At 37.3% G+C, this 23,424-nt stretch overlaps 1 protein-coding gene across 3 annotated transcripts; it reads right to left on the bottom strand.

Annotated features, from left to right (window-relative positions):
• On the bottom strand, nt 1-20,455 carry cpne3 (copine III). Of its 3 annotated transcripts, XM_017474626.3 has the most exons (17): nt 20,325-20,453; nt 16,350-16,490; nt 16,058-16,237; nt 14,948-15,022; nt 14,229-14,300; nt 13,778-13,858; nt 11,994-12,083; nt 11,084-11,182; nt 10,905-10,991; nt 10,723-10,782; nt 10,491-10,624; nt 9,450-9,504; nt 9,315-9,366; nt 9,064-9,197; nt 5,555-5,791; nt 5,191-5,305; nt 4,569-4,709 (listed from the first exon to the last, which is right to left on the bottom strand). In XM_017474626.3, the coding sequence occupies exons 2-16, from the start codon at nt 16,479-16,481 to the stop codon at nt 5,195-5,197; spliced, it is 1,599 nt and encodes a 532-aa protein (XP_017330115.1). In that variant the 5' UTR covers nt 16,482-16,490; nt 20,325-20,453; the 3' UTR covers nt 4,569-4,709; nt 5,191-5,194. The 3 variants fall into 3 exon arrangements, with proteins under 3 accessions (XP_017330106.1, XP_017330115.1, XP_053538378.1); XM_017474617.3 differs by lacking the exon at nt 5,191-5,305 and having other exon boundaries at nt 1-4,709; nt 20,325-20,445; XM_053682403.1 differs by lacking the exon at nt 4,569-4,709 and having other exon boundaries at nt 4,754-5,305; nt 20,325-20,455.
• Nucleotides 20,456-23,424: the final 2,969 nt, after the last annotated feature.

Raw genomic sequence — 23,424 nt, 5'->3', positions numbered from 1 at the left:
TTTACATTTAACAATTTATTGTTGTTCTGTTAGAACAGGCATCTCCATTCTCATCACTTCTTTGGCTGAAGAATATAGGTCAAAGTGAATACAAAGTCAACATCTTAATATAGTTGTTACTGTTCCAGTTCAATCCATTTCACTCTTGAGATGTGTTGATATTGTGGTTGGCACAATGCTTATATGATATGTGGTTGTCATATATTGTAGTCATTGTGTTTAACATAACCATATGTGGTTATTGTAATCAAATATGGACTCTATACTTGACACTGAACTGAAAACTGGTCCACCACAGTGAGTACAATCAGCCAATCAGGCATAAATGCGATATAAAACAACATAACACAATGTCACACGTGTGTGTATATATCACTTCCCACAGTGTTTGGAGAATTTGCATCATTATAGCTTTCTAACAACTGCTTGGACATTTGTTTATACCAAACTCCACATTTTAAAAACATTAAACACAAAAGTAAAATGTGCACAAAAATTTTATTCTCTAACCCAAGAGACTGAAAATTGTAATATTACAACTAAGCATGTTTAGATGCATCTGTAAATTCAAATAATGGTTTTTATAAAACTAGAATCAGCTCATTAATACTGTAATCAGTGGCGGCTAGTCCTAAAAATTTTGGGGAGGGCGCAAACAAACTTAAAATCACACCGTTAGTAATGCGGGACTGCATGTAATTGTTATATAGCCATTTAATAGGTGAAATAACAATGCATCACCTCTGCTGAGCTAAAAATGGCAAGTGTAACTTAACACATGCAATAAGCAAATTAGTGAATTTGAGTTTAATGTGGGTTTATGATCAGTAATAAATCAAATGTAATCAATCAGAAAACTGTAGTCTCTATAAAAAATAATAAAAAATAAAAATTTAAATAACCACTGTAATGCTGCATAAACAATGGCCTGTAGCTTATAAAATAAATCATAAATCCTAAAATGTCTTCATGGAAATGCTAACCATTAAAATAATAATAATAATAATAATAATAATAAAAAAAGGTAATATAGACAGAAGTGTAAAACCTTGCTTTAACCATGACAACCACCCAAAGGCAGCAAAGACAAACAAGACCCATTTGGATGTTTGGTAGACAACTTACAGCATTAAACAAGTTACCTCACCCCCATATAAACATAACTAACACAGTGTGGGATCACTTTAAAAGGGAAAAATCAGCCAAAGTTATAGTGAGTCCTTTATGATGTTAAAAATTATGCACATTGCATCAAACACATTTTTGTCCAACTAAGATAGCTTTTTTTAAACCATAAATTTCTTGAAGTATAAAGTCAAAATGATTTTGTTGCAAGAAATTAGTTAAGAGGAATCTTTTCAACATTTAACATAGCATAATACCTACATATAGATCTGGAGTCTACTCTGGGAACACTGGGTGCCTATTGATCACAGGGCACCATGTACAAACTCATTCACACATTCATTTGCATCAAAGGGGCAAATTAGCATAGCCACTTGACCTAGTGACATATTTTTGGCGGTTGAAAGGAAAGCGGAGGAAACCCACAGAAACACAGTGAACCAGGAACCCTGGTGTGAGGTGGCTACCTATGCTGTGAGGTAGCAACACGACTCAATTTGCCACTCTATTCCCATTCAGAGGCTATAAACAATATCAATAAATCCCTGTGATTAATATTATGGCACTTAATTAGCATAACTGCCCGCAAGCAACATTAACAATTAAAGCATTTTCATTAACAGAACTGTGTAAACTGACAAAATAATTTTCCTTGAAATATAAAAGTAATTTTTATAATGAGATATATATACAGTTTGAATAAAAATTATTATAGCAGTGCTGGAAACCTGATATATAAGGCACCAAGAAAGATTCAATGTAACAAAAAAAAAATTATAGAAAAAAACAAAAAAACACCAATTTGAACCAGTATGTGTAAACATGCAGTTGGGCTATGTTCACATTAGTAGCTTTAGTGCTCAATTCACTTTTTGCCTTGATGCTTCATATTTGTATTTGTACAAGTCCTGGCAAAAATATATAATCACCACACTTACAGGCTGCTCACCCGGGTTTTTTACTTCATAGCAAATAATCAAATCACAGATATGACACAAAGCAAACAATTTTTGTTTAATATCTGAACATTCTGGCTTCCTGAAACATACCTCAATCAAATTATATTAAATTGTTTTAATTAATGTCTTTTTTCCTAGAACAAATAGAGGAAAAAATTATGGAGTCACTCAATGTTGAGGAAAAAATTATGGAATCATCAACAACAACAAAAATCACAATTAGTACTTTGTTGCTCCTCCTCTGGATTTTATGACAGCGTGAATTCTTTGAGGCATGGACTTCAGTAATGAAAAACAATATTCTCCATCAAGCTGGTTCCAACTTTCTCGAATAGCAGTTGACAGATCAGCTTTGCAGGATAGAGCCTTGTCATGGACCAATGTTAATTTCCACCATAAATTTTCTATTGGACTGAGATCCGGACTGTTTGCTGACTATGTCATTAGGTTGATATGCCTTTCCTGAAGAAAAACTTTAACACTCTTTGCTCTGGGGCAAGATGCAATATCATCCTGAAAAATGACTTGATCACCACCAAACCTATTATTTTGAATTGATGGAATGAGAAAAGTGCCCAGAATTACAGTGTATAGCTGTGCATTGACTTTTGATGTCTCCCCTAGTCTTTCACCTGACATAAAACTTCATATCATATCATAAATGAGTGGGGAAATTTGAGTGTTTTCTTCAGGGAGTCATCTTTATGTGTTTCATTAGCGCGGCACCAGACAAAAGTTCCAGCATCATCTCCTTGGCCAATTTAGATTCATGATTCATCACTGAATATCACCTTCATTCAATCATCCACACTCCATGATTGCTTCTCTTTAGCCCACTGCAAGCTTGTTTTCTTCCATTTAGGTCTTAGTGCTGGTTTTCATTTGGCTTTTCTATATGTAAACCCAATTTCATTCGGCCGAATTTCTTACAATTCTGTCACAAACATTTACTCCTGTTTCTGTCCATTTGTTTATCTTTAATGTCTTTCTTGGTCTACCTGTATGTTTTACTTTTATACCCTTCCCATTTTGTTTATACTTGCACCAAATTTTAGACACAGCTGACTGGGAACAAGCAACATCTTTTGACACACTCCATGTTGGAGTTCCTTCTTGAAAGAGTTTTATAAAATTTCCGTTGTTTCAACTCCCTTGTTGGGACCAGTTTACCTTTCAAAAAGTCCTAGGTTAAGGTCTGTAAGCACATTCTTTTAACTGCAGACTAATTTGAATTTTTAAACTTGTGCTGGAATTTGCTTTTGAAATACAAATTATAAGGTGATTCCATAATTTCTTCCTCTACTTGATCTGGAAAAAATATGCCAGTAATTAAAAATAATTTCATTTAACATGTTTGAGGTATGTTTCACAAAGCCAAAATGTACAGCTATTAAACAAAAAATGTTTTGTCTCGTATCTGTGATTTGTTTATTTGCTACGAAGTAAAAAATTCAGGTGAACATCTAAGTGTGGTGATTCCATAATATTTCCAGGGGTTGTATATACTGTAAGGGCATAAACTAGGTATGGCAAAGTACAGCACTTGTACAGGAAATCAGAAAAACAAAGTGTGATCAAATAAGATTGAAAAGATCTGCCTTCTGGCTTCACACAGCTCTGTATAACATTTAGGCAAAAATAGCACTTGGGACACTTCTGTAATGTGAACATAGCCTTAGTGGAGAGTTACATGATACTACAGTCTCTGTATCTGGATTCTTAAACAGCAATTCCAAGTTTGAGCTTATTTGATTGCTGTCAAAACATATCCATTCATGGATCCATTTTCTGTACCGCTTATCCTACACAGGGTCATGGGGAGCTTAGCCTATTACAGGGGTCTTGGGACACACGGTGGGGGACACCCTGGATGGGGTTCCAACCCATCACTCGGCACAATCGCATACACATTCACACACTACGGACAATTTGGAAATGAGAATCAATGTACAATGCGTGTCCTTGGACTGGAGGAAGTTGACACAAAGCACACTTGACTATTGTTTGTGCATTTAGTGGTGGGATGTTAACTGGTATAAAGAATCAGAATCTTGTTTCTGCACCAGTAACAAAAGCTTTCCACAGATTTAATTTGCCTTTCTGAATAAAAAGCTTCAGCATTTAGATAAGTCTTTCAGATTATTCATTTTGAAGTTGTAATCATGATATTGTGCAGTTTATGCTTTTCAAATCATGCTGTCTGCAACTTGTGAACAACATTCATTGTCATTGAGCATGCAGGTTAGATTTTGCATTTTCTTGTGATAAATGAGTAAATGTAAAGAGTAAATGTATGTACTGGACTATCTTATTAATATAAACATTTGTTACCAGTAGATATGAAGTTTATGATCCCAAATAAGCTTTTACATGCTTCCTTAGAATGACTCATTTAGTAAGGGACCAGAGCGTTGTACATGAATTAAGTTGTTTGTTGTCTGGAGCTGGTGAGGTCTCTTACTGGTAGTTGCTGAAGTAGCATTAGGCATTTAGCTTCGTTTGCCCATCAGAATCAGCTACAGGGGTACTTGAATTAAGAGGGCTGAGCTTCAGCATGTTGAAATAATTGACAACCTGACCAGGAACCTCTGCCAGCACACTCTGTGCCAATGCCTCTTTAGGAGCCTGCAAGCACACAGAGACAGAGAGAAAGAGAAGCTGGTGTTACAGTGGTGCTTGAAAGTTTGTGAATGTTCACCTAGAATGTTCACAAACTTGAAAAAGGGTCACATCAGATACTAAATGCAAAGGTCCACATAGTTTTGCCACTCACAGATATGTAATATTGGATCCTTTTCCTCAAATAAATAAACCAAATATAATATTTTTGTCTCATTTGTTTAATCGGGTTCTCTTTGTATTCTTTTGGAACTTGTGTGAAAATCTGATGATGTTTTAGGTCATATTTATGCAGAAATGTATAAAATTCTACAGGGTTCACAAACTTTCAACACCACTGTAGTCACAGAGGGCACCAACAGAGGTGAGGCACTAAATCATTATTCATGTTACATGTTGCATGTCCTTTATGATCCAATCCATGTAACCTTTAGTGCATAGAAAAGCAAGGTGAAGTCAGCAGAGAATAAGACTATAATGGCCCTACATGTCTATGAAGGGGTTGGATCATGGGGAGGATGCAGTTTTTTAAATGTGAAGTAGGACACAACTTGTTGAGGCAACTCTGCCAGTACACAGTGGGCAAGTGCTTCCCTGGGTGCCTGAAATGACATGGAAAAAGAGGGAAAGGCTGCCAGAGCTTCAACCAAAAAACACACACACACTGAAGAGGACATGCACATAATCAAGATGTTTTACGTAAACATGTTTACATAATCACTAATATTCCTATGCAATAATCAACTTTACTCCCTATGTACTATACCTATTTGTATATATGTATATAAAATTAGAGGAAAAAAAGACAGGCCTACAGCCAGAATATTACAGCCGTGCAGAGGCCAACTTACATTCTGGAACTTTCTGTAAGGCACAAACTGCACAATGTCCCGCACAGCTGCCTCTCCTGATGGAGCTTTCAGGCGCCCATCATCCCCATCCAGGATCTCCATGTCAGTGAAGTCAGCCCCGCCCACACCCACAATTATGATGGACATGGGTAAATGGGAAGCAGCTACGATGGCAGCTCGGGTCTGGTCCATGTCTGTGATCACGCCGTCCGTGATAATGAGCAGAACAAAGTATTGCTGTCTCACAGAGAAACACAGAGGGAAGAAATGAAGAACAGTGTAAAATACAAGCAGCTATCGTATATGAACTTCAGCACTGCAAATAAAAGTTTTTTTTTTATATTAAAAACAAATTTAATAATACAAAATGTGCTTATTTCAGTTTAAAACAAACTTTAAGTATATTTTACTATAAAGTCCCCTCTAAAAGTACTGGAACGGCAAGGCCAATTCCATTGCTTTTGCTATACATTGAACACATTTGGTTTTCAGATCAAAACATGAATATGAGACAATAGGTCAGAATTTCAGCTTTCATTTCTTATATATATATATATATATATATATATATATATATATATATATATATATATATATTATATATTTTTGTGTATTGAATAGTGCCACTGCAGTTCAAAAACAATGACTGTCAAATGAGCCTTTCGCCAAGTTCTGGTATATTACATGATCTATGTAGCAAACACACAGACATGAGGTCTGCATGAAAGCATCCGTGTCACTGCATACCAGCATTTTTTTTTCTAATTTCTTAAATATTTCTCTTTTTATTATTATTATTATTGTTAAATTCAAGATAGGTCAGGGTGTTATTAGAAAATAGTCAACTCCGGGGGTGGTAATGGCCTCTGTTTAAGGCTGGGACTCATCTCACCACTCCATCATTGATTTTTTTTTTTTTTTTTCCTGTAACAGCATGCCCTGTTATGTTTTATTCCTTAAATAATAAATACAGACTGGTGAAAGATCTGAAATGTAGTGAAGTTGCTATGTTAAGTTTGATAGTTGAGTTTGTATAACTGATCCTGGGTCTGAATTTGATACCTATTGTGATATCATGACACGTACTGGACTCTTTCACTCACTCTATACTTTTATCTGTTGCTGTTATAAACACAAGGTGATTTTGTTAAAATATACAATATATTTACATAATAAAGATATATACAGATATACAATCATGTGAAAAAATAAGTACACCACATGGAAATTGTTGCCTTGTTTGACATATTTGGACAAGCAAACATTTGATCCTCTTTGAAACAGTGCCTATTAATAAAGTTGATATACTTGAACAAAACAACAAGGAAAAATGGCTTTTTCAATCATTTATTCAACAGAAATATCAGTAGATGTGATATTCTTCCATGGAAAAAGTAAGTACACGCCTCAGAAGCTAATATTGCCCCCTTTAGCAGAAATAACTTCTTGTAGGTGTTTTGCATACTTGTCCACCCGTCTCTGACATCGGATTGCTGGAATTTCTGACCACTCTCCCATGTAATATTCTTTCAGTTGCAAGCTGTTTGAGGGTTTTCTTGCATGCATGTACCGCCTGTTTCAAACCCCCACACAATATTTCAATGGGATCCAAACACAGGCATTTACTAAGCCATTCCATAACTCTCCATTTCTTCTTTTGAAGCCATTCCTTGTTGGATATGCTATTGTACTAAGGATCATTATCCTGTTGAAAAGGTCCACTTTCATAGATGAATCAACAAATGCAAGCTATCCAGTCCCCGAGGTGACGAAGCAACCCCAAACCATAACATTTCCACCACCGTGCTTCACAACTGGTATAAGGTGCTTCTTGTGAAAAGTTGTCTGCTGAAACTGTGGCCAAACAACTCCATCTTTGATTCGTCTGTCCCAAGCGCGTTATTCCAAAAGGCCTGGTCTTTACTTATATGCTCATTGGCAAACTGTAATCTGTAGTTGGTAAATACACTGTGAAATAATATGGTGGTAGACTTCACAAAGAACTCAATCCCACCTGCTCCAATCGGCAGCTGAAGAAGTTCAACCTACCAAAGACAATGATGGTGCACTTCTACTCCTCAGTCACTGAGCCCATAATCACCTCCTCAATCAGCATCTGGTACTCTGCTGCCACTGCCAAGGCCAATGCAGACTGCAGCATGTCATTCACTCTGCTGAGAAGGTGATTGGCTGCAATCTGTCACCCCTTCATGACTACACTTCCAGGACCTTGAAGCGGGCAGTTAAAATTGTGGCTGACCCCTCATCCTGGACACAAACTTTTCAAGGCACTCCCCTCTGGTGGTAGGCTGCAGTCCATCAAGACCAAAATGTAACACCACAAAAACAGTTTCTTTCCATGCGTAACTGGCCTCATCAACAATACTCAGAACATGGTCTCTTATCCACCACTTATCTTTATATTTTTATATTTATTCTGATGGTTTTCATAGCTGTATAGTTTTGTCATGCTTCTGATTTTCATAACTTTCTATCTTGCTTACCTTAATACCGTATATGATTTATTTATTACCATATATTATTTATTTATATCCTTATTACCATAATATTATTTTAGTTCTTGTATTTTACTGTTATTGTTAAGCACCAGTAAACCAAGACAAATTCCTTGTACATGTAAACCCACAGTACTTGGCAATAAAGGTGATTCTGATTCCTGTCTAAAAAGAACATTAGAGCAAGACTAGAAAGGCTTTTTCCTGGCACACCTGCCATGCAGGTCAAATCTGTGCGATCTCTTTCTGATTGTAGAAGCATGCACTGTAACACCAACACTTGCAAGACTTACTGTTGCAAGCAGATCATGTGATGAAATTTTGGGGTTCTTGGAGACTTATTTTTTTATCAGACGGTCTGCTCTTGGGCTGAATTTGCCGGGACGGTCAATTCTGGACAAATTGGCAGTCGTTTGAAATCTGCGTCACTTGTAGCTTATTTTCCTTACAGTAGAATGTATTTCAAATCATCTTTTTAAATCCTTTGCCAGACTCACAGGCAACAACAACCATTTTTCTGAAGGCCTTATAGACGAACTCTTTAGATCTTGGCATGATGACACGACACATCACAATAACAAAGGGAACACCATGCACTAGATATGAGAGGGGTATAAATAAGACATGTTCCACCTGCACTCCCTAAGCAGCTTCTAATCACTGGCACCCAATCTTGAACACCTGATTCTAATTTTATGGATTTGAAGGTGTGATAAATGTAGGGGGTGTACTTCCTTTTCCCATGTGACTGATCATCTTTTTTTGTTCAACTTTATTAACAGGTACTGTTTCGAAGAGGATCAAATGTTTGCTTGTCCAAATGTGTTTTAAAAAATTAATTAATTAATTTCAATGGGGTGTATTTATTTTTTCACATGACTGTACTAAAGGTCTTGTATGTGCAAGATTTTCAATGAAATTGGATCAATTGCTTTTAAAATCAAATGGTTTTAACTGATAGTGGTAGTGGTTGTGTTCGGTGTTGATACTCACACTGGCTGATTTCTGTTGTTGTGCCTGCTTGGCAAAATTGCTCACATGTCTGATGATGGGAGCAAAATTAGTTGGCCCATAAAGTTTGACCTGGGGCAGGCACATCCTGTAAGCTTCCACCATACCCTCTACTCCTACAAAAGCAACATCAGACACACACCAAACATCATCTACCATTCCCCCTCTGACCAATTATTCCATAACTAAAGGAGCTTATTGTCCTGCAACTTGATATTACTTCTATTACATACCAGCACAGAATGGATTAGATGGATTGAAGTTAAGTGGAAACTCATGAGACACCTGTAAAACAAATGTACTCATAACATGTTCATATTCCAATATCTTCATTACCAGAACTAAAGTTAGAATATGTTCATATTTACCTGCCAGTTTGGAGGAATCTGTGCCCCAAACCCAAAGGCTGGGAACAATTTGTCACTGCAAAAGACAATTAATTTTTTTACCAGAGGCAAAAAAATTGAATTTATCCCTGTTTTGGGGATGCCCGTGTTCAGCACTGAATATCTGTGATGTTACAGTTACATTTACAGATCACTTTTCTAGACACTCAAAGTGATTTACATAGTATTTTTTTTGGGGGGGGGGGGGGGTTTCTCCTCAACCACCACTAGTATCCACCTGGATGATGCGACGGCAACCATAATGCACCAGAACGCCCACCACACACCAGATATTAGTGACACTTTACAGCACACTTTACAGCAGTGGTTAATGACTCCAATGAAAGTAGACACACAGGGCTTTAAGAATTTGTTTAAGAATTAATTTTATATAAGTATTCCTTTTTTACCTAGCCTACTAGGTTTAAACATTATAATTTTATTGTAGCGGTTGTGCACAGTGTTTAACTATCGAAAAAGCTTTAGTTCTGCTGTCTGTTTTATCTCTGTACCTGTTATTGTAGAGAGGTATGAATTGTTTGCCCAGCAGGGAGGTCACACCCACCCTTTCCCATCAGCCTGCTCACCAGTAGCTAAACACAAGACTCATGATACTCTACACACAGAAACCCAACAGTGTCCTGACTAATCTTATAACAGACTTGCAGTGATAAAATAATTCATTTGAGCATACTGATTGAAAATGTCCAATAAGTCGGAATTGAACACCATTGTTCAAGTGAATTTCCCCAGTGTGGGATCAATACAATTATTCTTATCTTATCTTATTTTAATGAGGGCATGAAAGTGCAAACAGTTTACTCTTCATGAGTAATGGCAAACCAACACATTTTTCCTTTTGTGTAGTAGTGAAGTGAGACAAATAAATTCTCAATTTCATGTCTATGAAAAAATCCAGATCCTTTTCTATGCAATGGTGATAAATGAGACCAGATTTGTATCTGCCCTGTTTTAAGCACTAAAATTATTTGCATGGTTTAGATTCCATTCTTGCAATTTCACCTGTCATAATCCTGAATCACCAGGCCAACAGACCAGATGGCAGAAAGGTACTCATTGACCCCATTAGGACTGATGTAGTGCAAAGATTCAGGAGACTTTGGGTCACCGTTTGACCCTGTGAAGTCCACTCCAACCTGCAGCAGAGGAAGCATGACAGATGGTAGCCTTATGCTGAGGACCATACTTGACACACTTCAATAAAAGTCTATATTCATAACTGAAACAATCTTACAGTGAAATTTAACTGGCAGCCACCCATGATGTAATCCAAAAATGTGTACTCCTTCACAACCTAAGCAAGAAAAAATAAATAAACAAACAATTTTACATGACAAAAACTAATTCAAAATACAGGTACAGCATCTTTTACAGTGGTGTAAGCAGCAGAAGAGGGCGTGAGACCCGGTACCATACCTGGCAAAGTTTCACACTCACAACACCAGAGTTCTTATAGCTCTTCTTCTTCAGCTTTTTCTTCATGTTTATACAATCAAACTCTGCCTGTAGCACATAACACAACCATTGTGACAAACAGAAATAGAATATAATTTTAAAAAGTATTTTAATTTTAGTATTTTAAAAGGTGTTCTCACTGGAGAAGTGCGTGTAGCCTCCTGCAGGCGTTTCATATTCGTCTCAAAAATCCCAATAAGGTCATGTGACCCGTCATTGTCATAGTCGTAACATTCCACCTTTGGAGGTATCAAAGAAACAATGTGACCACCTACATCTCATTCTCTAACGTCACACTGACACAGCAAGGCAGACAGTAATAGATGGCATGCATCGACACCAAACCAAGAACCATAGATAGGTAAATATCTATGATTCTCTCTATGATGTACATTTGTACAAGTGATTATGATTTGAAAATTGAGTATGATGCTGCTTAAAAAGGAACAGCAGGACAATGCTTTACAAAAGCATAAAAATTAGCACCAGCCACGGTAACATTAGTTATGAAATCAGTAACATAATGTAAATATTAAATGATAACATATGGTATGTGATATGATTTTAAAAAGACACCATACTAAACCAGATATCTAATATTAATACCAAATAAAAGCTGGAATAGGGTTGGGTTTCTAAACCAACACCAATCCAGGACCATGCAACACATCACTCTGGAAGGAGAACGACATAACTGCACTACTCTATTGGGAACACATTTAAGAACATTGGCGTTAATCCAAACCATGTGATATAATTAAACTCAACTGAACCACTTTATGACAGTCGTCTTTCCTTTTTGAAACTTTTGGAAGTAAAACAAGAAAAACATCAAAGTATTATTAGACAAATAATAAACAGCTATCAAACAACTCTGCATGCATTCATTCATTAATTTAAAAGGATTTCAAGATTTAATACACTCTCAAATGAGCCAAAGAAACCATTATATTAGCAACAAGTCCATGAACGTGTCCGATAAGGCGCATTAAATGCAATTAAAATGCTTGATGCCAAATCATGATTCGCTAGTGTAAGGATACACATTACCTTGATGGGTTTCTCCAGGTCTGCTCCACAGAGAGACTGCAGAGGGATTTTAAAAGGTCTCCAACAGGGGTTAAGGTTGTTCTTCACCACCTATGATAACAAAATGAAGGAGAGATGCATCTTCTTAAGTCAGCAGAATATTTAAATACTAAGTATCCAGATGATGTCATCTGACTGTACAGCAATTTAGCAAAACAGGCACCTTATTTATTTGATTCTTACAATAAAGGGGTCAAGGAATGCAAGAATTAGCACAGGATTAAAAATAATAAAACACTATATGTGACTATCTCCAAAATGATAAAACCCATTAGTAGAATTTTAACTAAATACACAACAGACCTCATTGAAATAAATAAAAAATAACGTTATATTGCTTTTTCATTCTTACTTGACTAATAGGCTTTATATTTTGAAAGTGGCTATTACATCCTCAAAATGGGCAATTCATCTATTTTTTTTAAATAAAATACACTGCCTGAGCACTTTATTAGAAACACCTACACCTGTACACCTACTCATTCATGCAATTATCTAATCACTCAATCATGTGCCAGCAGTGCAATTTATAAACGCTTGCAGACATGGGCCAGCAGCTTCAGGTAATGGAACAAATGTGATTATCTGAATGAGGTATTTCTATAACTGCTGATCTCCTTGGATTTTCACACACAACAGCCTATAGAGTTTACTCAAAATGGTGCATGTGATGGAGGAGGAGCTAGGAGCCAGACTGGCCTGGCACTGAGTTGTCTAATCAGTGGGAGAGAGCAATAAAAGAGCGGCTGGAAACAGCAGAGGGGGAGGGAAGGAGAGAAACGCGCGTGGTTTACGTTTGACCCACATTTGTGTGTTTCTGTTACATTGCAATGAAGAAAAAACATCCAGTGAGCGGAGGGTCTGCATGCTGAAACACCTTGTTGATGAGAGAGATCAGAGCAGAATGCCCAGACTGGTCTGAGGTGACAAAAAGTGTATAGTAACTCAAATAAACACATTTAACAGCCGTAGTGATCAGAAAAGCATCTCAGAATGCATAACACATCGAGCTTTGAGGTGGATGGGCTACAAGAGCAGAGGAACATGTTGAGTTCCACTTCTGTCAGCAAAACACAGAAAGCTGAGGTTGCAGTGGGCACAGACTTGCCAAAAGTGGACAAATTAAGAATGGAAAAACATAGCCTGGTTGATGAATTTTGATTTCTGCTGAGGCACACAGGCGGCTAGGGTCAGAATTTGGCACATGGACCCAACCTGCCTTGTGTTAACAGTCCAGGCTGGTGAAGGTGGTGTAATGGTATGGGGAATGTTTTCTTGTCACAATCTGGGCCTGTTAATATCAATTAATCACTGCTTGAATGCCACAGTCTATTAGGAGTATTGTTGCTGAGCATGTGCATCCCTTAATGGCCACAATTTACCTGTCTTCTAATGGGTACTTCCAGCATGATAATGCACCATGTCACAAAGCAAAAGTCATCTCAAACTGGTTTCATGAACATGACAATGAGTTCAGTGTTCATCAGTGGTCTTCCCAGTCACCGGATCTGAATCCAGTAGAACACATTTGGGATGTGATAGAATGGGAGATTCACAGCATTAAAGTGTACCTGAAAAATCTGCAGGAATTGTGCGATGTCAACATGGACCAGAATCTCAAAGGAATGTTTCCAACATCTTGTGGAACCAATGCTACAAAGATTGAGGCTGTTTTGAGAGCAAAGGGATGCCCTACTCAGTATTAGTTCCACAACCCCCCCCCAATTTTCTCCAGAGAATTATACCTCTGTTCTGTGGGCAAGCTGCCACCCTGAGTCGATTTGCCTGTAGAATTCCAGGTAGGGGTCTGATTTTCCAAAGAAATCCTGCAATCAAGACATTTTGCATAAATTATTTAGCTTTGTTGATTAACATTATTTTTTTTAAAGAATTTAAAATACTCAATGTGCAGTACTCAATTACTCAATCAATACTCAATTAAACAGTTTATACGACAAGAAAACATATTTGGTTCAGTTAGGAAAGATGTCCTAGAGAGAGTCTAACAAAAACAATGTACATTAGACATGCTTGCTGGAAAATGGATTGATAAGAGCATTAATTAAATCTGTAATTTTAGAACTATTTAAATAATGAAAGACATTTTAATATTATGCCTTCACGCTAATGCAAAAAAAGTGTTACTTTAATTTTTTTAAGTTCTTTTTCCAAAAAAATCACTAGGTTTTATCTTACCTTGTTATCCAGCTTCCTGGCCTCGACTTCAAAATTTACCACCCTATTATCCTTAATTTCCTCTGCAATAATCTAGAACAAAAACAAGTATTTTCAACAGAAGGAAAAAAATTTGCTCAAACTTGAAAAAAATAAAACTGTCTGGTCTCTTTTCTGCAATTTCTGCAACTTAAACTAGTATTCTGTTCTCCCCCACGATCTTCCCAATTTGGTCCTCTGCCATTTCCTACTCACTAGTCAGCTCTATCTGGGAAGGGTAAAGGTTATCACATACTTGCTCTACGACATGTGAAGCCAGTTCTTACATATTTTAAACTCTGATTGAAAGGAGAGAAAGAGAATGACATCCCTCCCACGTAGAAAGCACAGCCAATGATGCTCCCTAGACTACTGTTATGGATGGCTGTGGTATTGGTGGGATCTGAACTTGTGAACAATGTGAGAAAGAGCAACACAATTAATCAGATGGGACAAATAAATGGTTTTGTCCCTCAAATTAAAATGAATCAGACTGTACTGTTCAGCCAAGTATGCAAACATATCAAAACAACCTGCACTGTAAACACTCCTCCATAATTAACTACACTGAAGGTTCCATGAGCAGTCTAACAAATCTAGCAATGGCACGTAACTGCAGCCAATTATAAATATAAAAGTTAAGCAACATATCTCAAATTTCTTTCTGTCATATTAATGCAGTATAATGGACGAATATTTACAGTAATGGTTCCTTTTCCTGCTGGTCTTTTGTTCTTCAAGATCAGTGGTCTGGTCAACTTCCCACTGGACACAATCTGTGTTTCCAAAGGACATAAACAACAAAAACAAAGAAAAATGACTAAAAAGTCTTTAAATGTGCTTCAGATACATGCAAACATGAAGAACCCAATTTTTGTGATTGTGAAATCCTGGAGGGACTGAATTATATCCTTCTCACAACAAATGTCATGACTGCTCTGTGACACGCCTAGGTTTTCTTCCTGGACACTTTTCCCTTCATTTCCAAAGAGAACTGAGTCTCATGGCTAAGCAACGGATATCCTTTAGAGGTGCAGGCCCTAGCTAGCAAGGTGTTTGTTAATGAGGTACTAGTTGTTGAGGGGTTTGTTGCGCTCGGGCTTGGCAGCCACAAGACATCAAACACTACTACATTATGTCGTGCTGACGTAAAAGTTTTGACATATTTAAAGTGCAACCTCTTTTACAGCAAATAATTATTTCTGCATTTACTGCACTAGGCAGTGTCCTCAATTTGCTTCAAAAAGCCAAGCCACACTTTTAACAGTTTCAGCCTTTCCATAGTCCACTGTCTGACAAATAGCCCAACAATCAAATCCAACCTATATGCTGATGTATTGACACGTGACATTGGCAAATCCTGAAAGACAGCCACGTCCTTACAGATGTAGGAGCATTAATCAAGGACGTTTATTCAAAACATGCGAGTAAACTGCACTTTTAGGAACCGATAAGCAGAACTGAAATGTTTTGGGTTTTTTATTTTATCAGTTACCACTCTCTTGGAATTTTGTTACCAATTTCTACTTTAGAACCAGGTTTCGATTTCCAGCCCTGCTGTAGAGACATAACAGTGTATTCAGCTAGAGAATGCATGTTACCATAGTGCATGTATTCTTCTATTAGTGCTTCTCCTACTTCAAAGTGAAAGTACCTTTACATAACTACACATACATGAGTGGAAATATGATGAACTGATATAACAGGACCGGGTAAGAACAACTCAAACAGCATTGCACCAGAAGTTGATAAAGAGAGAGCAGTGTAATTATGATTTTTGTTGATCAACAGTAAACAGCACACTTTCTTACCTGACCCAAGGTACACTCCAACTCTCCAAGGAAGTCATCGTCACTCAGATCAACGGTTTTGTTGTCTATATCGTAAATGCCAAATTTAAGCTTCTGTACGATTTCGAAGTGATAATCTATGAGAAACTTCTTGGCAAATTTGGGATTCAGGCAATTTTGAACTTTTTCTGTGCGGCCCACCTGAGAAGCCAAAAAAATTCCCTTTGTTAAAAATTTGTTATAAACAATGCCGTTTTCTTGAGGTCTGGCCTTTACCCACCTTTATTTAGTATGCCAGGTCTTAAATACTCACCTCAAACCACTGATTTCCAGATGCATTCATATGCAAGACACACAGGGGGTCAGACTTGGAGCCCACATCCATGTCCAAAAGATTTTCACAGGAGACTGTGAGCTCCACTTTGGTCACACACTGCGTCGCCATTGAAGGAAACTTTAAAACATCATACAGAAAATAATGGTTTTATGGACAATGTTTGCTTTCAATGTTTTACCTGTCCCTGTTTTGTCCACAGTGTTTTAATTTGAAATATGGTGTACTATTATAATAAATAACATACTGTACAGCACCTTGCATACTTATTTACAGCACAGAAGAAAACTTTACCACATCACTTCCGTTATTGCATCACTTCACGTTTTCAAGCACCAAAGTCTAACTCCACCTCTAGGAGTTATATCTGTGTAGTAACTGTGTAACTTTGGAACACAAAGGTTACAAAACACTGAAACAGTTCATCCTCATCCCTTACCACAGCACTTCGGTTTACACGTCTGTAACTTATGCTTACGCGGTGGTCCTCTCCCTAACAATCCTCAGTTTTCAGTTATGTTCCAATGACTATGAATGCAGATCATTCAAAGTTAGGATCCACTTTTTGTTAATACACATAGACAGGCTGTCAGAAAGCTGTTATCATCTATGGGAGATTAATTAAAGCTGAACGTAACACTCACTAGGTTTACAGGGACAGCGATAATCTAATTATTGACCTTATTCTGAATAAGACGATATTTTGATTAAGGTGTTTACATGAGTCGCTTTTAGAATATTCCTTTCATGTTCAGGTTTTACATGTTATAGAACGTAGATAGATTAACGGCACACGTCATTACGTTCCCACGCCATGCCATCCGACATTCCCTGCAGAATTTCCCGTATTAACATACAGTTCATCTTCGTTATGGTACCGTATACAGTTTTAATTTTCAATTTCACGAAATCTTCAAGTGCAGTTCATTATTTGTCATGCTGTACGTGCAAATAGACGACTGCTTGAAGCCAGGGGCTGCGTCCCAAACCGCGTACTTACCTACTATATAGTAGCTGAAATACATGTATCTCGCCTACTATATAGCAGGTAAATACGCGGTTTCAGACTCAGCTCTGCCATGTGTGCACATGTCCTGTTGCAAAATGTGGTGAAAACTCCCACACGACGTTAATAGTGTGATTAAGGTGTTTACATGTCTGTAATGCACATCGATAATGCGACTAAAACAGGAAAACAGGAATACTCCACATGTCCTAATTCAATGTGTGTTTACTTCGAGTATGACTTTAGTCGGATTAATGTAATAAAAAAAAATTGCTGTTTACATGGTAGTTTCTTAATCTGAGTATTGTGCTAATCGGGTTAATATTGGATTATTGTTGTCCATGTAAACATACTGACTGACAGACCCATGCAGGGCCATAATCACCACAGACATTGAGGGGGACATGTCCTCCACAATAAACAGATAACCCCCCCCAATATTTGATATTTTTGATGCTGCTCTGCTGTAGTCAGTTATGCACTGCTATGCATGTTAGGGTAACAAAAGGTTTTTTTTTAAAAAATACATTTAGGCTGGTCTGCCTCAGTTGTCTAGCAACGTTCTTCAATGTCAAAATATTTGAAATGTCCAATCAAATCAAAGAGGGCAGAATCCACGCAATGCTTCAGTTTTAATGGTGAAAGACTGTGAGGTAAAATGTAAGTTAAGTAGCTAAAGTTTAATATTTGCCAACTGTTTTACGACAGAAACATTAAATGACAGACAGTAATATCCAGGTATGCAAACATTTATGTGATTCATGTAATGTAATTTGTTATTGTCAATGTGATGAGACAAGGAACATTAACAGAGAACTTTTCAGTATATTAGGGAGAAGATGGACAATGAATGTGTGAATATTTTGAATGAATGTAATAAACATGGTTACCTGACTTTACAGGTAATCTTTCAGTAAATTCACTTATCTAAGCAAATGATTCATCAAACTAAAAGTGGGAGAGTTATCATCATCAGACTTAAATTTTTTTAGGTTGTGATTAGGACAGTCGTTTTTTTTTTTCTTTTGTTTTTTTTTAAATACAAAATATATTATTTGCAAAACTTTTCATAACATAAAAGAAGATCCCCCCCAACCCCCCGCAATCTTTTCCACTCTATTAGAGCTTTATTCCAAAAAATGGCAGTAGATCGTGATCATGAGCTTGAGCTATGGTGCATTATAAAGGCACCATAAAAACTATACTCCAATAGGCCATATGAGAGCTTTGTGTCATATGGACTGCTTTTCTGTATAGCTGTGTAACCATTATTCGAAGATCTGGAACAGCTTGAGGGTGAGTAAATAATTTTGTGCAAGTAATTTTGTCTGGCTAGTTGACACAGTCATGTTGTTTTACTGAGACATTATGACAATAATGAAAAGACAATCAAATTATATTAATTTTTTCTTTGGGGAAAAAAAGGGTAAGCTGACAGGAACAGGAGAAAAGTTAGCAGTATATACACAGTGGACGTTTTGTAATTCCTATTTGGTCTGCTCTACTGTTTGGAACATATTATTCACTATATCTGTGCATAATAAGATAAAAGCCTGGGGGTAGAGAGTGAGTACATATGAAATATAATAAACCACTATCTATCTAATCTATCTTGGTTTTGTACTGTAATACTCACTGACATTAATGCAATTATTTTGGCCCTAATATAAAAGGTCTTGCACTGTGTATATAAATCATGTGTATATATAAATATTTGGGCCTTTATTACATAGAGAACTAAAAAGGACCATTACATTTGTGACCCCACCCGCACCAAATGGTTTGGTCCCCCAATCTTCAGGATGTGGTTACGGTCTTGCGTGCATGAGTAAAATGCTGTCTGCAAGTTTATCCCCAAATCCTTTAATATTCTAAAGGAAATGCGAAGGAGCACAGCAGTGCAACGGATAGCGTTCCCAGGCTTCTGGGCTCAGATTACTGTGTGTCTGTGTGACATTTCACATGTTCTCCTAGTGTTCACAGAGTTTCTTCCCACTTCCCAAAAACATGCAGTTGATGTTAGTTACTAGGCTTTGATTAGCCACTCTAAACTGCCCCTATGTAAAAAAATAAAATAAAAATGTGTGTATGTGTGTGTGTGTGCATGGTGTCCAGTCATGGATTATCCTCCCATCCTGGGTGTATTCCCATTTTATGCGGTCTTCCCAGGAAAGGTTCTGGGTCCACTGCAACCCTGACCAGGATGAATGTGTGAATCAATGAACGAGTGAATGAATGAAAGTGTCAATCTATTCCGCATTATCTTAAAGTATGTTGCATGTTGATTCAGTCTATACGTATTTAACTTTTGATTCACTTCTAAGTTATAAATATTACATGTCATGCATTGTTTTGATTTGCCGATTTTCTACTCCACCTTGTTAATGGTCTGTTTCATTCTCGTGATTAAAAAAATATTATATATATTTTTTTATATTCCAAACTTTTTGTGAAAGTAACATTATAACGACGACGACTACTTTATTACGACTTTTTTAAAATCATGTTTATGTTCATATTTACTCCTAACTAACCTAGTTCATATTCAAACGATTGTTTGTTTATATTTCTGCCTACAGTAGATAGTTGGAGCAGCTAAAACAGGTTTTTTTTTCTTTAACACAGCTTGGTGATTTGCATTTAACCCAGTGTACTGACATTAGCGACTACTGCGAAGCTACTGGTATTAAATATGATGACTATTCGAGCCATTTTGTCAGCCTCGGAGATCTCATACCAATCGAGCTAACTTAATAATTCACCTCAAAATATTGCGGAACCGTTCATTAACAGCTTGCTAGCAAAGTAAACTGGTTTCGCGGGTTACGTTACCAGGCTAACCTCACATTTGTGTTTAGACACTTACACTTCAGCTTCAGAGTCTCAGTAAAACGACTACAAGACTACTGGACAAATAGACTATAACAGCAGCTAGATGGCAAACTCACCAGTGTAATGTATTTTTTTTCCCGAAGAGAAGATTTCTGGCAGCGACTTCAACTCCACTCCCTTCCGACAGCACACTCTCGTAATGACAACCGTGCGCATGCGCAGAACGCTTGCTTTCGGTTACATTTTGCAGTTTGTCTAAATGCGCGAAGGTGAAGTCACGTTGTGCCTCACTTGGAGACTTTTTCCGCGTTAAGTAAAGGAAAATAGTACGTGATTTAATCATTTTCTTGTAACAGGACGTCCCGAAGTTTTTGCCCCACTTATACCAGAGCAGTTTTCCAAGGATTAAATATATATATATATATATATATATATATATATATATATATATATATATATATATATATATATTTTAATGTATTAATGAATTTGAATGGGGCTGCATAGCCCATGCTGACCCATGTCCACTGCCTACAATGGACATGTGAGCATCAGAACCGGACCATAGTGTAGTGGAAGAAGGTGGCCTGGTCTGACGGCGGGTGTATGCGCGTCACTTACCTGGGGAAGAGATGGCTAGAGTTGGGGTACTCGTCCCAGGACTCGAACTCAAGTCCAATTATGAAAGAACTCTTGTCATGCAACTGGGTAAATTTATACTCGAACTTGACAAGGACAGTCAAGTCCACATCATGTGTAACATGAAAAGAAAGCTAAAAAATAAATATCAAGATAAAATTAAGATAACAGGAAATGATTGAATATCTCCCTGCCTGATCACGGGCTTTCTGTGCACACACACTTGAAGCCGCCTCATCATGCAAGTACCAAATTGAGTTCTCTTTTGTGGCTGATTACACTTGGACTGTCAAATAAATACACACACATCATCCAAAATGCAGGTCTAGTCGAGTATTCATGCCTTTTCTTTAGTAATGGAGTCCTGCGGGGTGAGCAGTGGAGTACATTGCCTATTGTTTTCTCTGTGATGATGACACCTGCTGCCTCCAAGTGTTTCTGGAGCTCTTTCTGAGTGGTCCTTTGCTTTTGGGCTACTCTTCTGACTATTCTACTGACTGGTCAGAAATATTACGAAGAGCTCCTGTACGTGGCCGGTTGATGACGGAGTGATGTTGCTTCCACTTGTGGATAATGACCCCAGTCTTGCTTACTGGAGGATTCAGAAGTTTTGAAATATGTCTGTATCCAATTCCATCAATATGTTTTGCAACAATAAGGTTGTGAAGGTCTTGGGAGAGCTCTTTGCTTTTACCCGTCATGATGTTTCTCGTGTAACACCTTGGTAATGAAAAGCCTTTTTATAGACCATCAATTTACTAACCCAGCTGATATTAGTTTGCACAGATAGGGGGTATAATTACTTTCTAACTATTTATGGATTTCAGCTGTTATTTTTAAATATGATTACACAAAAAACTATTATTATTATTATTATTATTATTATTATTATTATTATTATTATTATTATTATCCTCCTGTCAACTCTGTCCAGCCTGGGCATCACTGGAACGGTTCTGCGCTGGGTGGAATCCTATCTCTCTGACAGATCCTTCAATGTATCATGGAGGGGAGGTATTTCTGAAACTCAGCAACTCACAACTGTCATTCCACAGGGGTCAGTTCTGGGTCCACTCCTCTTTTCTATCTACACTACATCTCTAGGGCAGGTGATTGAGTCTCATGGCTTCTCATATCATTGCTATGTTGATGACACCCAGCTCCATTTGTCCTTCCAGCCTGACGATCCATCCGTCTCTGCACGCATCTCTGCTTGCCTTTCAGACATCTCGGTCTGGATGAAGGAAAACCACCTTAAACTTAACCTGGCAAAATCTGAGCTTCTCGTCATCCCAGCCTGTCCCTCAATCAACCACAACCTCACTGTACAGCTCGGCTCACTCACACTCATGCCAACCAGGATGGCCAGGAACCTTGGGGTGATTCTTGATGACGGCTTGACCTTTACAGACCATATCTCAGCAACTGCAAGGTACTGTAGGTTCATCCTTTACAACATCAAGAAAATCCGACCCTACATCACCAAACAGGCTACACAGATTCTAGTCCAGGCTCTTGTTATCTCTAAACTGGACTACTGCAACTCACTGCTTTCAGGCCTCCCAGCCAGCTCCATCAAACCCCTTGAGATGATTCAGAATGCTGCAGCGCGCCTCGTCTTCAACCAGTCCAAGAGAACCCATGTCACACCCCTCTTCATCTCCCTCCACTGGCTTCCTGTAGCTGCCCGCATCCAGTTCAAGGCCTTGATGCTCACCTACAAGACCTTGTCAGGAACAGCACCCTCCTACCTCAACTCTCTCCTGAAGGCCTACGTTCCCTCTCGCAATCTGCAATCGATTAGCGACCGACGTTTAGCAGTTCCAACTCAGCGTGGCGCAAGGTCCCTTTCCAGAACCTTCACACTAACTGTTCCTCAGTGGTGGAATGTACTTCCAATCTCAATCCGGGCCGCAGAATCTCTCACCATCTTCAAAAAACAGCTAAAGACCCACCTCTTCTATGAACACCTAACCAACTCATAATAAAAAAATAAAATAAAAATAAAAAAAATGTAAAAAAAAAAAAATGCACTTACACCTCTACTCTGCACTTTGCTTCTTCTGGAATTCAATTAATAGATCTTGAATGGTAGCACTTCTTGTATTGTTCTCTGCTTGATATCGCTTTGCTTGTATCTTTCTCATTTGTAAGTTGCTTTGGATAAAAGCGTCCACTAAGTGAATAAATGTAAATGTAAATGTAATTATTATTATATAAACATTATTGTGCCACATAAAACCCAGGGTTAGTTTTAGAAATTACAGCAAAATGCTGTAATATATATATATATATATATATATATATATATATATATATATATATATATATATATATATATATATAAAGTAGTTTTTATTGCTAAAAAATTTCTGCAAACAATTAGAAATGAAACTCAACAAATGTTATGATTCACACTATATTATATCCAGAGACAACTTGATTTTGAAAATAATGTTTTTTGTTAAAAAATCAATAACTTTATATAATAATAATAATTATTGGCTATATTTGTAATCACATTTAAAATGTGTATCATTAAGAATTATTAATAAAAATATATACTATAAAAATAAA

This window comes from Ictalurus punctatus, chromosome 1 (genome assembly GCF_001660625.3).
Source record: "Ictalurus punctatus breed USDA103 chromosome 1, Coco_2.0, whole genome shotgun sequence".
In the NCBI taxonomy this organism is placed as follows: Eukaryota; Metazoa; Chordata; class Actinopteri; order Siluriformes; family Ictaluridae; genus Ictalurus; species Ictalurus punctatus.
The sequence above is the reverse complement of the archived record's forward strand: the minus strand, read 5'-3'. Positions and strand labels throughout refer to the sequence as shown.

Bases quoted from the DNA above. Each gene is read 5' to 3' on its own strand.
- cpne3 (XM_017474617.3), bottom strand. From the start codon at position 16,481: ATGGCGACGCAGTGTGTGACCAAAGTGGAGCTCACAGTCTCCTGTGAA. The intron at 14,301-14,947 runs GTAAATATTCGT...TTTTTGTTCTAG, and splicing joins CAGGAAAAGGAACCATTACT to ATTATTGCAGAGGAAATTAA. The intron at 9,505-10,490 runs GTGAAATTGCAA...TGTCTTTTGCAG, and splicing joins GTGATTCAGGATTATGACAG to TGACAAATTGTTCCCAGCCT.